At 36.9% G+C, this 15,389-nt stretch overlaps 1 protein-coding gene across 1 annotated transcript in view; it reads left to right on the top strand.

Moving 5' to 3' along the window:
* Positions 1 to 15,389, top strand: part of LOC308639419 (E3 ubiquitin-protein ligase HUWE1) — a gene marked incomplete at its 3' end in the record, with an annotated part of 125,142 nt that overhangs the window by 77,874 nt on the left and 31,879 nt on the right. Inside the window, exons 25-36 of the mRNA XM_081277679.1 lie at positions 712 to 888; positions 3,843 to 4,088; positions 5,237 to 5,370; positions 5,782 to 5,849; positions 7,515 to 7,706; positions 9,830 to 10,046; positions 10,658 to 10,780; positions 11,359 to 11,596; positions 12,215 to 12,445; positions 13,375 to 13,497; positions 14,329 to 14,424; positions 14,709 to 14,978. Of these exons, the coding sequence (XP_081133805.1) occupies positions 712 to 888; positions 3,843 to 4,088; positions 5,237 to 5,370; positions 5,782 to 5,849; positions 7,515 to 7,706; positions 9,830 to 10,046; positions 10,658 to 10,780; positions 11,359 to 11,596; positions 12,215 to 12,445; positions 13,375 to 13,497; positions 14,329 to 14,424; positions 14,709 to 14,978 (2,115 nt within the window). The remainder of the gene's footprint in view (positions 1 to 711; positions 889 to 3,842; positions 4,089 to 5,236; positions 5,371 to 5,781; positions 5,850 to 7,514; positions 7,707 to 9,829; positions 10,047 to 10,657; positions 10,781 to 11,358; positions 11,597 to 12,214; positions 12,446 to 13,374; positions 13,498 to 14,328; positions 14,425 to 14,708; positions 14,979 to 15,389) is intronic.

The raw sequence follows: 15,389 nt of genomic DNA, 5'->3' as shown, positions 1-15,389 counted from the left end.
TATGCTAGTCCAGTATTATGTTTTCTGAATGTATCCAACATGTATTTTTTTCCCATTAACTTCTCTTCCCTCCACCTTCCCCCACACACCTCAACTCTTTAAATCAATGTGACCTTTTCTTTTACCTTCCTGAGAATTTCACAGGAAAATTTGAAGTGTTTGAATTTTCCCAGAATTGTTTTCTACCCACTTAGCATTTGTTCTAGCATATTAAGCACTTTGAAGACTTCCAGAGATGGTTTTTCTTGTGCCTCTGTGTTTGTTGCCCACATTTTAATTTCTTACTCTTAAAAAAATGCTTTGTTTGGTCAAAATCACTCTTGAGGAGTTCTGTGTTCTATTTGCTTTATAAGCACATTTGGGGGAAGTATACATGATGTTTGCCTCTGGGGGAGGCATGCAAGAGCACTAACTTAGCAAATTAAGAAATTAGACCTGAATTCTGCCACTAATTCATAGTGTGGCCCTGAGCAAGTCACTTAACTTCTTTGCTCTCAAATTATCCAACTCCTGGTGTAGTTAAAAAGGTAGAGTGGGAAGAAGTTGTAATTATTCTTTATTTCCTGGATCATACATCTGTCCCTGCTCACTTCAGGTCAGTAGTCGAGAAAATACTGGGTTCAGGAGTATCAGGCCACCCCTTTCCTTACTCCCAGCTGGCCTTCTAGTTCTGTCAGGCTCTAACTTTTTTAAAAAATTTTCATTACCTAGATGAAATTTGTGGAGTCTATTCTGAGCAACAATACAACAGATGACCACTGCCAGGAATTTGTGAATCAGAAAGGACTCTTGCCTTTGGTTACCATTTTGGGTCTTCCCAATCTGCCTATTGACTTTCCCACATCTGCTGCCTGTCAGGCTGTTGCAGGTGTCTGCAAATCCATATTGGTAAGAAGCATCCGGCCAAATATTTTCATTTCCTTTTTTAGAAGTCAATTTTGCAATAGTTCTGTATGTGTGTTTTCACTGTGGTCTCACCTTCGGCTAAAAATAATGAATAAAATTTGTTTTATGTTCTACAAGTGAATTTTGTAACTAATACCTAGTGTGCCATGTTATTTCTCATTGAAAAGTCAAAGTATTGTTTCTTTGTTCCTGAGTTTGCTGTGCAGTTCTAACATCATTTAAGTTTATAGGAGGGGAAAGTCTGTCTTCACCGCCCCCCCCCCCAAAAAAAAAAAACTTTGTAGCTGGATTTATTAGTGTGTCATCCTGATTTAGGTTGGATGCTTTTTAACACATCTTGGTATGGTTAGTGATGTATTTTTCTCCCCTTTTTAAGCTTTGATCAACATGAATTGGCCTGTAGTTCATTGCTCACATTTTACCAAAAAAAAAAAAAAGCTCCATTGTTTAATTTTTTTATAGTGATAAATTATTCGTAACAAGACATTTACCATCAACCTTTTGAAATGAACAGTTCAGTCTATTTAAGTGTATTCACATTGTTATACAAGCAATTTGCAAAATACTTCATCTTGCAAAACTGTAACCAATACCCATTAAGTAATTACTCCTTATTCTCCCCTCACCTTGGCCCTTGGCAACTACCTTTCTATTTCCTTTCTCTAACTGCTCTAGGTACCTTATATAAGTAGAATCATACAGTATTTGAGATTTTGTTATATTCTCAGGATTCATCCATTTTGTACTATGTGTCAGAATTTTCTTCTTTTTTAGGGCTATATAACATTTTATTGTGTGTATGAACCACAATGCACCAGTTGATAGATGCTTAGATTACCCCACCTTTTGGTTATCGTGAATAATGCTGCTATTAACATGGGTGTACACATATCTTTTTAAGACCCCCCTTTTAGTTGAGTATGATGGAGGTTGCCTATAATTCCAGCTTCTTGAAACGCTGAGGCACGAGGATCACAAATTTGAACCCAGCCTGAGCAACTTCATGGACTGTGTCTCAAAATCAAAAAAAAGGGCTGAGGATCTCGCTCTGGTAGCGTGTCCCTGGGTTCAATCCTCATTACCAACTCCTCACCCAAAAAACACACACACACACACACACACACACAACTTCTTTTAATTCTTTTAGGTACATACATAGAATTACAGTAACTGGGTCATGTGGTAATTCTGGGTTTAATTTTTTAAGGAACCTTCATAGTGTTTTATCACAAACGCTAGAGCATTTTACCATCTCAAATAGCAATACACAAAGATTCTAATTTTTCCACATCCTTGCCAATACTTAATGATTTTCTGTTTTTTTGATGGTAGCCATTCTACTGGATATAGAGTGGTTTCTCATTTTCATTTGCCTTGCCTTTGTCTGATCCTTATTGGTATTGAGCCTCTTTTCATGTGCTTGTACCCATGTATATATACCTTCTTTTGAATTATGTCTTTACATCCTTTGCTCTTTTTTTAATTGGGTTATTTTTTGTTTTGTTTTGTTTTTGTTGTTTAGTAATAGGAGTTCTCTATATAGTGGAATATTAGAATATCCCTTAGCAGATAAATGAGTTGCAAGTATTTTTCCCATTCTGTGAGTTCATTGCCTTTTTGTACTCTGTCGACAATGTCCTTTGATGCACAAAAGGTTTTGATTTTGATGAAGTCTAATTTACCTTTTTTGTTGTGTTGTGTTGTGTTGCCTGTGCCTTTGGTGTCATATCCAACAAATTGTTACCAAATTTAGTGTCATGCAGCTTTAGCCCTGTGGTTTCTTTTGGGAGTTTTATAGTTTTAGGTCTTTGGTCCATTTGTAGTTGGTACTTTATATGGTATTGAGGTAAGGTACAGCTTCATTACATGTGAATACCCAGTTTTCCCAGCACCATTTATTGAAAATACTATCCTTTCTTCTTTAAATGGTCTTGTCACCATTATCAAAAATCATTTGGCTGTAAATGTGAAGCTTTATTTCTGGACTCTGTGTTCTATTTCAGTGGTCTTTATGCTGGTATCACAGTTTGAATTACTTTAACTTTGTAATGTTGGAATTCAGGAATGTGAAATCTGCAAATTTAACCTCAGGATTGTGGTCCTATTTAGGTTCCTTTGAGATTGTATATGAATTTTGGAGGGATTTTCCTGTTTCTAGCTGTGCCCCCCCCTCCCACCCATGATTGGGGTTTTTTTTTTCTTTTTTAATGGTGATTGCCTTAAATCTGTGAACCTCCTTTTTGAGCGGATTATACAGTGATGAGTGATTTCTGCTTAAACAAAGGGACTGGCTTATATATAGACTTATGCATTTAATGTTTTGTTTGTAAATATTAAGTAGTATTAAGAGTTAAAGTATGATCCAGCTTTATCCTACCTCTCAGGTATTAGGTGAGGAGATATAGGTTTATTTAAAGCCATAGAAAGGCACATGATTTCTCTTATCTTTTCATGTCAAACAATAGTATTGGTTTTATTGTGAGATTTTTCTCCAGATTTCAAAAGAAATTACAAGGGCTATATATATAATCCTTTAGTATTCCAATGAAGAAATGTCCTTGCTGATGCCAATCTCAGAATCATCTCTCTTGGTTTGGGAAAAAAGAGCATTGTAATAGTGATTAACTTCCATGCTTTGGAAACTTACTTAACATCACTCCTTGTTGAGCAAAATTTAGAATTAACATCATAACATAGTCATCAGTATAACAGTGATTAACTCACCAAGATTGAAAGTAATCTGTTGCTTAGGAGGAGGTATTGGGGTATGTCATACCTGGATTCATATTTTGGTGCCACTGATTACCAAGTGAGAGACATGGCCGTGTCTGAATTTGGAAGACTTCCATTTAATAGTCACTTCCATTGTGACTCTTAAAAGACATGTATATGAAGTTATTTATGTATTATTAACACATTAATTGTTCTTGTTTCAGACACTGTCACATGAACCCAAAGTCCTTCAGGAGGGTCTTCTTCAGTTGGACTCCATCCTCTCTTCCTTGGAGCCTTTACATCGCCCCATTGAATCTCCTGGGGGCTCAGTTTTGTTGCGAGAACTGGCATGTGCTGGCAATGTTGCTGATGCTACCCTCTCAGCTCAGGCCACACCTCTACTACATGCACTCACTGCCGCCCATGCCTACATCATGATGTTTGTTCATACTTGTAGAGTTGGACAGGTAAGAATGATCATAGAGGCAAACATGTTGGTTTAAAGCCAGTGAAATACTTAGCCTAGCAACTGAAAAAGCATTCCCATTTAAAGTGAGGTGTTTTTTTTTTTTGTTTTGTTTTGTTTTTGGTGTGGGAGGGTGCCCATTTGGTGGGTGGTTTGCATTTATGCTTCAAGTTGCTATTTCACTTTCCCTTAGGTTTTTTTTTTATTAGAAGTTGTGTGGCCATAAAAGTCATCATTTGGATTGGACCTTCTTGAGACTGAAGAGAGGTTTTAATAATCACCAGGCATTAATAGAAGACAACTGGCATGTGTAGTCAGTTACCAAAGCACATAAACCTCAATTACATGTTCATCAGGCCTCATTTCTAATCTTTCTGCAAGTTAATGTAAGCCTGATGATGGAATGGAATACAGAACATTTAAATCAGTAGTAATTAACAAATTGCTAAAAAAAAAACCCCTGTGCCTCCAACCCATGATATCTCTTGTGGTTACTTAAAAGAGTATTTGTGTGTGCGCGTGTGTGCACTCACAATTTTGCTACCTTTATTTCTCGGGTAATTGTTTTCTTTTTTTTTTCTTCAGTTGTTGATAGACCTTTTATTTTATTTTTATTTATATGTGGTGCTGAGAATCGAACCCCGTGCCTCACTCATGCTAGGCAAGTGCCCTATCGCTGAGCCACACAGCCCTAGCCCGATTCTTAAATTAGTGTTGTAATAACTCAAAAGCCCTGTTTTACACTGTTGAGCAGAAATATATTCTCTGTCACCTATGACTCAGTCAAATAAGAAATCACAAGTACAGTTATAAACTATTCAAGAGATTATTACATAAAAAGACTAATTATTTATTTTCATTTTCTTTATCAAATGGAAATTAAGCAAAAAACATTCAACAAATTAAATAAATCCACATATTTGCTGAAGGAAAGAAATTGGAGAGAAATAATAAGCCCACTCCCCCACCAACCAAAAAAAAATAGAAAATAGTTTTAAACTGTTTCTTTTGTTTAGAACAGTTACTTTGATACCTGCCTTTCACTTTACAAAAAGCAATGAGAAGGCATATTAGACAATCATATGTAAGTACTCTAAGAGAATACCTTAAGGAATCTCTTATGTGAAATTCTTTCTGCTTTGTTTGCAGAGTGAGATTCGTTCCATCTCCGTTAACCAGTGGGGTTCCCAGTTGGGGTTGAGTGTTCTGAGCAAGCTGAGCCAGTTATACTGTTCTCTGGTGTGGGAAAGCACTGTCCTCCTCTCCTTGTGTACCCCAAACAGGTAAAAGAATGGTCATCTCTCTTAATATCCCTATTACATTTTCTGACAGACAACTTAAGCTCAGTAAGCATGGAAGGGTGGACAGCTCAGTAAGCATGGAAGGGTGGACAGCATGATAAAATGTTGAGTCTTACTTGTCTTTCACACTTAACTGAAAAATTATACCATCTTGTGTGTCTTTGATTTGATGTCCCAACTGTTTTGTGTCAGTATAGTAGGTGTTTAATATTTGATTCTCTTTTTATTAGCCAGATATAAAAAAGTTATGCTAGAAACTTTGTTGAATTGCAGGTTTATTACAGTAAGGATAACTTACGTACTCCAAGGAGGGATAATATTGGCCAACCAAGTTAGAAACCATGCAGAGTGAAAGTAGTTCTTTTTCTTTTTTTGCTGTTTCTCTTATTGCAGCCTACCGTCTGGGTGTGAATTTGGCCAAGCGGACATGCAGAAACTGGTTCCAAAGGATGAGAAGGCAGGTACGACCCAGGGCGGAAAAAGATCAGGTAACTCTAAGAAACTAAAATCTTAGTCATTAATTCTTCTAAGTTCTGTCCCTGTGTCTGTAGGTTTATTGTGAAATTTTAGTTAGCTCTTTTCATACATAGACCTCAGTTTTTATCCTTTCACTATTTTAATTAAATTTTAACTATTTTTATCATTTTCTCACTAAAAGACACAATTAAAAAAAATTAGAAAATACAGTAGAAACTAGAACCCATATTTATGCCTCTAAAATCACACACAGAATTTTGGAATGTCTGCCCGATCGTTGTTTTCTGAGAACATTTATAGTAGTCTTAGATAAAACATTTTCATAGATCTTTCTTTTTAATTAACAATTAAGTGTCATGTAAAAGTACAAAAATCATCCATTTCTTGTTAAGTTTATAATGTGTTATTTTGAAAAATGAACATCTTTTGTAGGTAGTTTCATGAAATGTAATATTGATTTGCTAAAATTCACTCCATCAAAAGATTTTAATTTTCAGTATGAAATTTCAATATTTTTTACAGGTTGAAATAAAAATTTTGACTATTGGATTAAACAATATATTAATATAAACTTCACCTATTTTACCTTTTACTGTGGCCACTGAAAATACATTTCTATTAAACAGTACAGCTTTAGAAAATTTTTTTGTTATCTTGCTATAAAATTTCCATAGCACAGTAAGCAGAAATCACACAAAATTCTCTGACCCTAATGCAACAAACCTAGAATTAATAAAAACAACTTTTCAGAAAGTTTCATATTTTGAGCAAATGAAAATTGATAGAAACTATGAAGAAAGCAATTTAACACATTCTATATATAAAATTGTATTTGAAAGACTTAATAATTCATACTGAAATTAGTAAGGAGAAAAAAACTTTCAAGGATGAACCAATAAGCAAGGACTTGTATGACAGCTTGTTAGGGAAGTGGGAAAGAATTATACTCACCTCTGATAGTTAATTTTGGAGAAAATGTACCCACTTAATCAAAAATGATACTCTCAAATTTAGTCAGCATATATCAAATTTAACTCAGTGAATGAATAAAATAATTTGTTAACAACTATGAATGAAATTAGATTCATGGTAAAAGAATTGCCTTTTATAATACTTTCACTTTAGCAACCAAAAAAATGTACTCGGTTTCTATGTAAATTTTTCCAGAACAAAAAGAAAACTTAATAACTTATGAAGTTCACAGTTAATTCTTAAACCTAAGAGTGCACACACCAAAAATTAAGAACACATCACCCATTCATGTTCAAAATTTGTAAATAATAGGAAATAGAATTCTCTAGTGACATTCTATGATATCCAATTTGAGTTATTGAACAAACTACAAAATTCTAAGGGACATCCACATGTCACCATCATGCCTACAACAGTAGTCTCTGTGAATGGTATTCCATTGGTTAAGACTATCCATGTCAGCAGTAAGCTGCTTAGTAGAGTTCCATAGAGAATATCATATAAGTGCAGGTTTTTGGATGTGTTTTGTTTTCTTTTTTTTCCCCCAGATTTAGGAAGTCATTGAAATTTAAAGAGTAACAAACACCATAGGTAGCTCTTTCTTGGGATTCTTCAGAACAAGGAAGCAGGTAAGTGCTGGCTGTACATGATCTTATTGCTCACCTCTATGTCTGCAGATGGGGAACAGGATGGAACAGCTGGAAGTATGGATGCTTCTACCCAGGGCTTATTGGAAGGCATTGGGCTAGATGGTGACACATTGGCTCCCATGGAGACAGATGAACCTACTGCTTCAGATTCTAAGGGCAAATCGAAAATCACACCAGCCATGGCAGCTAGAATTAAACAAATCAAGCCATTGTTGTCGGGTGAGTGATTCATTCCTTTCTACTTCCTTTTCTGGCTTTCAGAGGCTTAGCCAGCCCTCAAGCAAATTGAGTTGCAAAGGCTGTATCATTTCATGTAAAGAAATATAAAACTTCTGTGAATCACATATAGTTTGATAAGTCCCTACTATGATATGCTCTTTATTAGCTTCTAGGGATACAGAGATGAGAGAATCTCTTTCTGAGAGCCATCTGTACCCTCCCTTATAATTCCTTCTCTCCTTACTCACTCTTCAACAATTGCAGATGGCTTCTGCTCCTACCATTCCACTGAAATATCTTGCCAAGGTACCTATTATAACTTCCTTATTGCTGAGTCCACTGAATAATTCTTAGTTCCCTTTTCACCTTTGTGCCACATGTTAGCGGACCTACCATATCCTTGTAGAAATAACTGTTCCCTTGGCTTTGTTACCAAGCTCTCCTGATCACTTGTCTGACTACTCTACCAGTCTGATCTCTTCCTTTCTTTGTCCCTTAAAGAAAACTTTGGAAAGTGACATGGCCTATATTATGTATTTTGTCATCTACATGAAGACACATTGATAAAGTACAAAACTTCATTAAAGATGTGTACTTGTCTGTCTTTGCTCTATTTTGTGTGTTCCTCAATAGTTGCCACTTTCTAACTCCTTAATACAAATATGATGAAAAGTAAAGACATAGCTCTTGGGAGTCTGGGGCCCTTCCAATAAGCAAGCAGAAAATGGCCTTTGGTGTTGGTTTTTCTCTTTCCATTTGTTATCCTAAATCCCCATGAGTTTTATGCTTTATTGTGATTTATTTCATTTTTTTAATTTGAAAATCTACCCCAAATTGAAGTAAAATTGACCATCCAAATAGTTGTCCTTGTTGTGTTACTCTTTGTTGATAGGACCTTGGAGTATTCTGGGGTTTCTATGTGGGCCTAGGCCTAGTCCATGCTTGGTGGTTACTGGCTTATTTTCCTCTTATCCTTGAACTACCTTTGAGCCACTTTGCTATCTGAAATCAGGGGCATGAAAGCATATGCATTTCCCCATTATTTGAATTTGTTGGGTTTTCAAGAGTCTGAATATACTCGGCCTCCAACCACACAGTACATATATCTTTAGCCCATTTAGAACTATTTCCTGTCCTACTATTCTCTATACCTCAGAGATAAGTTTTGAACATGATATGTGACATGAGCTCAAATAAAATCTACACAGTAGGTTCATAAGTGTAGATACATCCTTACAAGACTTAGTTTGATTCAGACTTACTCCTACTTGGCTCTGGATAAATAATGTTTATTTCAAAGGTGCTATAACAGCATTGTTTTTTTCAGAGTAGTAGTCATTGTAGAAATAGAAAAATGTTTCAAAAAAAGCAAGAAAGCAATATTTGGGCTTTTTTTCTTTACAATACAATTTTTAAAAAAAATCCCCCAGTACTGGAGATGGAACCAAAGGCCTCACACATGCTGGCTAGATGGGTGTTCTACCACTGAGCTATATATCCTCAGTCCTTCTTTACCTTTTTATACATTTTTCCTTTTACTTTTGTTTCTATTTATATTCCTCTCTTTTGTGTTTTTAAACATATACTGTAAACTATCCTATAAAGGAGAGTTTGCAATGCCTATAATCTAATTCCTTAAGAATCCAGTTTTAAAATTGTTACACTTTTCCTAGCAATCTTTTTTCCTTTAGGCCTATGTTTTATGTTGTGATCAGATAATATATAGTGTATGTGATCTTTTCTGCTCCAAATCATTCACGCATTTTTGTCAGCATAAAGTTGACTTGTAAGTGACTCCATAAGTCAGTAGATGTATCATTTAGTTCATCGATGCACCTTGCTATATTACTTCTACAAAGGCAGTTTCATTTTATACTTTCTATAACAGTTTATGGGTGCTTGTCTTTCACATTTGTTATGTATTGAATGTCAGCATACTTCTGTCTCCTGCTTTCAAAAGAGGCACTTTTCCCTTGTGAACTTTTTGTATTGTCATGTGGAGTTTCCTAGGTGTTGTTCAGAGTAAGTGGTCAGTCATAAAAATGTATTAACAGTAATGTTTCTGTTGGAATGAAACTATTCTGAGAATACTATACACCCTTATTCTGATTTCTGGATTCCAGCTTCCTCCAGATTAGGCCGAGCACTTGCTGAGCTATTTGGACTCCTTGTTAAACTTTGTGTGGGGTCTCCTGTCCGCCAGAGAAGGAGCCATCATGCTGCTAGCACCACTACAGCACCAACACCTGCTGCTCGATCAACAGCTTCAGCCCTCACTAAGCTCCTCACAAAGGGCTTATCTTGGCAGCCCCCACCATATACACCTACTCCTCGCTTCAGGTGAGGTTCTGCATGAGATTCAGGGACAAGAATGTTTCCTTAAATCTAATATAACTTGTTCCTATTCTACTTAAATGGAGAGTCAACCACTAAATACATGGACTAGGTCCCTTGTTGTAGATGTGTACCTCAAATAAATTGTAAGGCCCTTGTTTTTGTTGTACCTAGTTTTAGAACATGGAAATTTTAAAAGCATTTGCAATCAAACTGCACATCTGTGACCCTATATTCTTTATTAGGTGGCAAGTGTCATGTTTGGTATCTGATTTTTCTTTTGGGGGGATTGAACCCAGGGACACTTAACCACTGAGCCACATTCCTAGCCTTTTTATATATATATATATATATATTTTATTTTGAGACGGGGTCTCATTCATTAAATTGCTGAGGCTGGCTTTGAACTTGTGATTCTCCTGCCTCAGCCTCCCAAGTCACTGGGGTTACAAGTGTGCTTCTCTTGTCTTTGAAATTTTAATAGCTATACAAGTTACCCACCTGCTCAGTCACTTTGGTGCATTGTTAAATTTTACATTTAGCTTCTATGTGAATTTCCCAATTGCTTTTTTGTCTGCCTCAGAAAAGGTTAAACTTTTGCTTTCTCCCTCTTTTAGGCTGACATTCTTCATCTGTTCAGTTGGTTTCACCTCCCCAATGCTGTTTGATGAAAGGAAGTATCCCTACCACCTCATGTTGCAGAAATTTCTCTGCTCTGGAGGCCACAATGCTCTTTTTGAGTAAGGGTCATTTTCTTCATAGAGAAGCATTTCTTGAAGTTTGGTCTTTTCTGTGTGCCTTGCTATCCCACATCTTTCTGAGTCACCTATCTTGTGACAGTGTGATGTATCAAAATAGCCATTAGTTACACTTTCATATTCTGGGAACCAACCACATGTGTCTCCATTTTCCTTGAAGGGTGCTGGGTGGTATTTAACCTGTTCCTAGGGGTGTTCATCAGCCCTTCTGCTTTTACTCATTTGGCTTCCAGTTCCTGGTACATATTTTTAATAGACTTCTGTTTATGTTTTTCTGAATATGATGAAATTTTTTTACTTTTCTTGATCAGAGGTTTTCTATTCTGAGCTTTAGTGGAGTGGTGTGTGTGTGTGTGTGTGTGTGTGCGCGCGCGCGCGCGCGCGCACGTGTTTAAGGCTTTCAAAAGTAAAGCTAATAAATGTTGAACAAATTTAAAGTAGTAACTCCAAGAAGAAGATCATATATTCATATAGCCATTGGGGACCCTTTAAATGTAAATCCTCTGCCTTATCTAAAATACTAGTATTTTATCCCCATACTTTCTCGTATCTGAATTTAGAACTTTCAACTGGGCTCTGTCCATGGGAGGCAAAGTTCCTGTGTCTGAGGGATTGGAACATTCAGATTTACCTGATGGCACAGGAGAATTCCTAGATGCCTGGCTTATGCTTGTGGAAAAGATGGTGAATCCCACTACGGTACTTGAATCTCCACATTCATTGCCTGCCAAATTGCCAGGAGGTGTCCAGAACTTTCCACAATTCAGTGCTCTTCGTTTCCTTGTGGTAACTCAGAAAGTGAGTATTCCTCATTCTAAAGCCAAGAGGAATTTCTTGTGCTAACTGGATAATTCTCACTCTCCTTAATAAAATAATATCAGGTTTTCTTTTTTTTCCACAATGATGGGGATCAAACCCAGGGCCTTGTTTGTGCTGGGAAAGTGCTCCTCCACATGTATGCCAGGCCAATAGTGTGATTATTTTTTTAAATATTTATCTTTTAGTTATAGGTGGACACAGTGTCTTTATTTTACTTTATGTGGTGCTGAGGTTCGAACCCAATGCCTCACATATGCTAGGCAAGTGCTCTACCTCTGAGCCACAACCCCAGCCCCCCAGTAATAAGATTATTGAGTAACGTTGGATTCTAGGCACAGATAGGGCTGTTTACAGAAAAGTAATAGAGACCATTTTTGAGTTTTCTTTATTTATGTACATATAAACTATGAACTTCAGATTGATACTTCCAGGATAAATTAAATGCTCCTTCTCCATGATTACTTGGGCTCTGGCAGTAATTTTGTGGACACTAACTGATTGTGGAAGGATTGTCCCAAAATTTTGTCACCTATATTTCTCCTGGGACTTTGAATTCAGGCAAAAAAGATCTTCATATACTTTTCAAATGACTTCCAGGCAGCCTTTACTTGCATTAAGAACTTGTGGAACCGCAAACCCCTGAAAGTCTATGGCGGGCGAATGGCTGAGTCCATGCTGGCCATTCTGTGCCACATCCTCCGAGGAGAACCTGTGATTCGAGAAAGACTAAGCAAAGAGAAAGAAGGGTCTCGAGGAGAAGAGGATTCAGGGCAAGAAGAAGGTGGATCTCGCCGGGAACCTCAAGTCAACCAACAGCAACTGCAGCAGGTAAATGGCTAGCCCTACACTTGTAGAACCTCCACTTTGCTCTAGATGAAGTACAATGCTTGTGAGTTTTCTATGCTCATATGCCACTAAGTATCTGGTTCTGTTAACCAGGAAGTAGGTTAAATTCCCTGCTTTCTTAACATTTTGTTGTTGTTTTCCTCCTGAGGGAAGCAGGAGTATAGTCTCTGTTCTTGGCATAGGTAACAAAAATTTGTGTCTTCCTAAGCATATTCATTCTGATGTTCACACTTGCCTATTCTTTGGAATCAAATTTTGTGCAGCTGCTTTCCGATTAATCTGTAAAGGGAAGGATTCTTGTAAATCATTTATTCTCCAACAAGAGCCATTTTTTTTTGAATTTTAAAAATTGGGTAGATCCACTTTAGCATTTCCCCCCTGAATTTTATAATATTTAGGTTCCCTTTAAGTCTAGAGTCCTATTCAAATCTGTCTTCTGTATACATACCCTTTTGATTATGAAAGTAATGCTTACTTTAGAATGTTTAGAAAATATAGCAAAGTATTTTTAAAGGCATTCCCAAGTTAATTGCACAAGATACTCATTGCTTCTTTCAGTCACTTAGTTCTATGCCTAATTTTTACATATGCACAGTCAAGTAATATGTTAAATCATTGGTGTCATTGAGAAATTTTTGCTAATTGCTTTTACTTTAATTTTTGGATGTTAATTTTCTTATTGTAAAATTGTGGTATATATTTTTCTTAGGTAATGATCACTAGATAAGTTTTTTTAGGTACTTCCTCTGTTGCCAGTTTTCCAGAAAAATTGGGATCCACTTGTTTTTCTTTGTATGAATCATAAAGTTAGAAAATTTTTGAGTTTCCATACTGAAAATGTTCCTTTCTATTTTATTTACATTTGGATTTTCCTATTACTGTGGTGCTGAGCTCTTAAATTATTGTTATAGCTCATGGACATGGGTTTCACAAGAGAACATGCCATGGAAGCCCTGTTGAACACCAGCACCATGGAGCAGGCCACAGAGTACCTTCTAACCCACCCTCCTCCAATCATGGGAGGAGTCGTTCGGGTGAGTTGGTTTAGGAGCTTTTATATGCCAGAGTGACAGTTTGGCTGTCGGTGTCATTTTTTCCTTCATTCTTCCATCATTGGTCTTTCTATAAACTGCTTCTCATTTTCATCCTTCTCCATTGTCGATATTTTCATTTCATGATAACTCAGTGTTTCTGAATGTAATAGTCAAAAGCTTCCTATCCCGTAGCTATGCAAATTATTACACTTTGTTTGTAGAAGAGCCAAGAGTCAGTAACCAGCACAAAATACATTCTTTCATGGTGTACACAATATGTAGTCACATTGAAGCTTTAATTTTCATTGTGATTTCCCCTATTGTTCTTTTCAGGGGCAATCAACAACTGAGCCATCTCCCTAGCCCTATTTTGTATTTTATTTAGAAAAAGGATCTCACTGAGTTGCTTAGCGCCTCACTTTTTGCTGAGGCTGGCTTTGTACTTGCGATCCTCCTATCTCATCCTCCTGAGCCACTGGGATTACAAGTGTGATATGATTATAAGTGAGACCTCTATTGTTGTTCTTATGTGATTTGAGTAAACCTAGTTACCTAGTTTTTTTTATATTCTTTACTATTGAGACATTCAGAGCCTCTTCCACTCTAAAGCTTGAACAGACTATCTTGATTCCTTGTGAATTGGGTTGCTTTTTTTTTTAACATGTTGATGGACCTTTATTTGTATGTAGTGCTGAGAATCAAACCCAATGCCTCACACATGCTAAGTAAGCGCTCTACCACTGAGCCACAATCCCAGCCCCAGGGTTGCCTCTTTTTGTGTTTCTTTCTTTAGGTTTTGTGTAAGTATTGGGTTTTCTGTTGTCACTCTAGGATCTCAGCATGTCTGAAGAGGACCAGATGATGAGAGCAATTGCAATGTCTCTAGGACAGGATATTCCAATGGATCAAAGGGCAGAGTCACCTGAGGTAAACAGGAAACGGCATCAGTTACTTCAGTCTACTACACTTATAGAAAATACAGGACAGTACTAAAAATGATTTGGGGGCAATATTATAGGATACTGCAGATAATTGGCAATGCTTTGGGGTATTGGAGTCATCCTCTTTAGCCTTCTCTGTCTTGGCCCAAATATCAACTGCTAGTAAAGGTAGAAGGATATTCATATTGTAAGGTAACTGTGTTCCCAGGGTCTCCATATCTTTCTTCCTTCACCTGTCCTATGTACTACTCTTTTTTCTCTTGTCTCCAGGAAGTTGCCTGTCGAAAGGAGGAAGAGGAACGAAAAGCTCGGGAAAAGCAAGAAGAGGAAGAAGCTAAATGTCTAGAAAAGTTCCAGGATGCTGACCCATTGGAGCAAGATGAGCTCCACACGTTTACAGATACCATGTTGCCAGGCTGCTTCCACCTTCTTGATGAGCTGCCAGACACAGTGTATCGTGTGTGTGATCTGATCATGACAGCCATCAAACGTAATGGAGCAGACTATCGTGACATGATTCTGAAGCAAGTAGTCAATCAGGTGAGCTCTCAAGGGACCAGAAGAAACAAATATGTGAAATAATTTTCCTGCCATCTAACATCCCGAGTTCTGGAAATCCCAGGATTTCTGCAATCTAAATATGGTTCTATTTGAATTGTTTTGAAAATAATCTTGCTTTTGCCTGAATGTTTCCTACAACTATGAATTTAATTATGTTACCAAAATAGCTTTGGGAAAATTAAAACTTTGTCTAGTTGTCTCTTGGGTTCATCTAAACAGTCCAAAATGTGTTTCACTCTTGAACCAAGTTAATTGCCCCCCCTCCTCACAAATAAGTGTCTTTTTCTTCCTATTCAGCCACCATATCCTTTCCCCTACCTGGCTTTTTTTTTCCTTTTTAGACAATGTTTTCCTTCATTATAAAGTATATGCTAATTGTAGAAGTAGGGT

Source organism: Spermophilus citellus (assembly GCF_964194105.1).
Source record: "Spermophilus citellus genome assembly, chromosome: X".
Taxonomy (NCBI): Eukaryota; Metazoa; Chordata; class Mammalia; order Rodentia; family Sciuridae; genus Spermophilus; species Spermophilus citellus.
The sequence above is the reverse complement of the archived record's forward strand: the minus strand, read 5'-3'. Positions and strand labels throughout refer to the sequence as shown.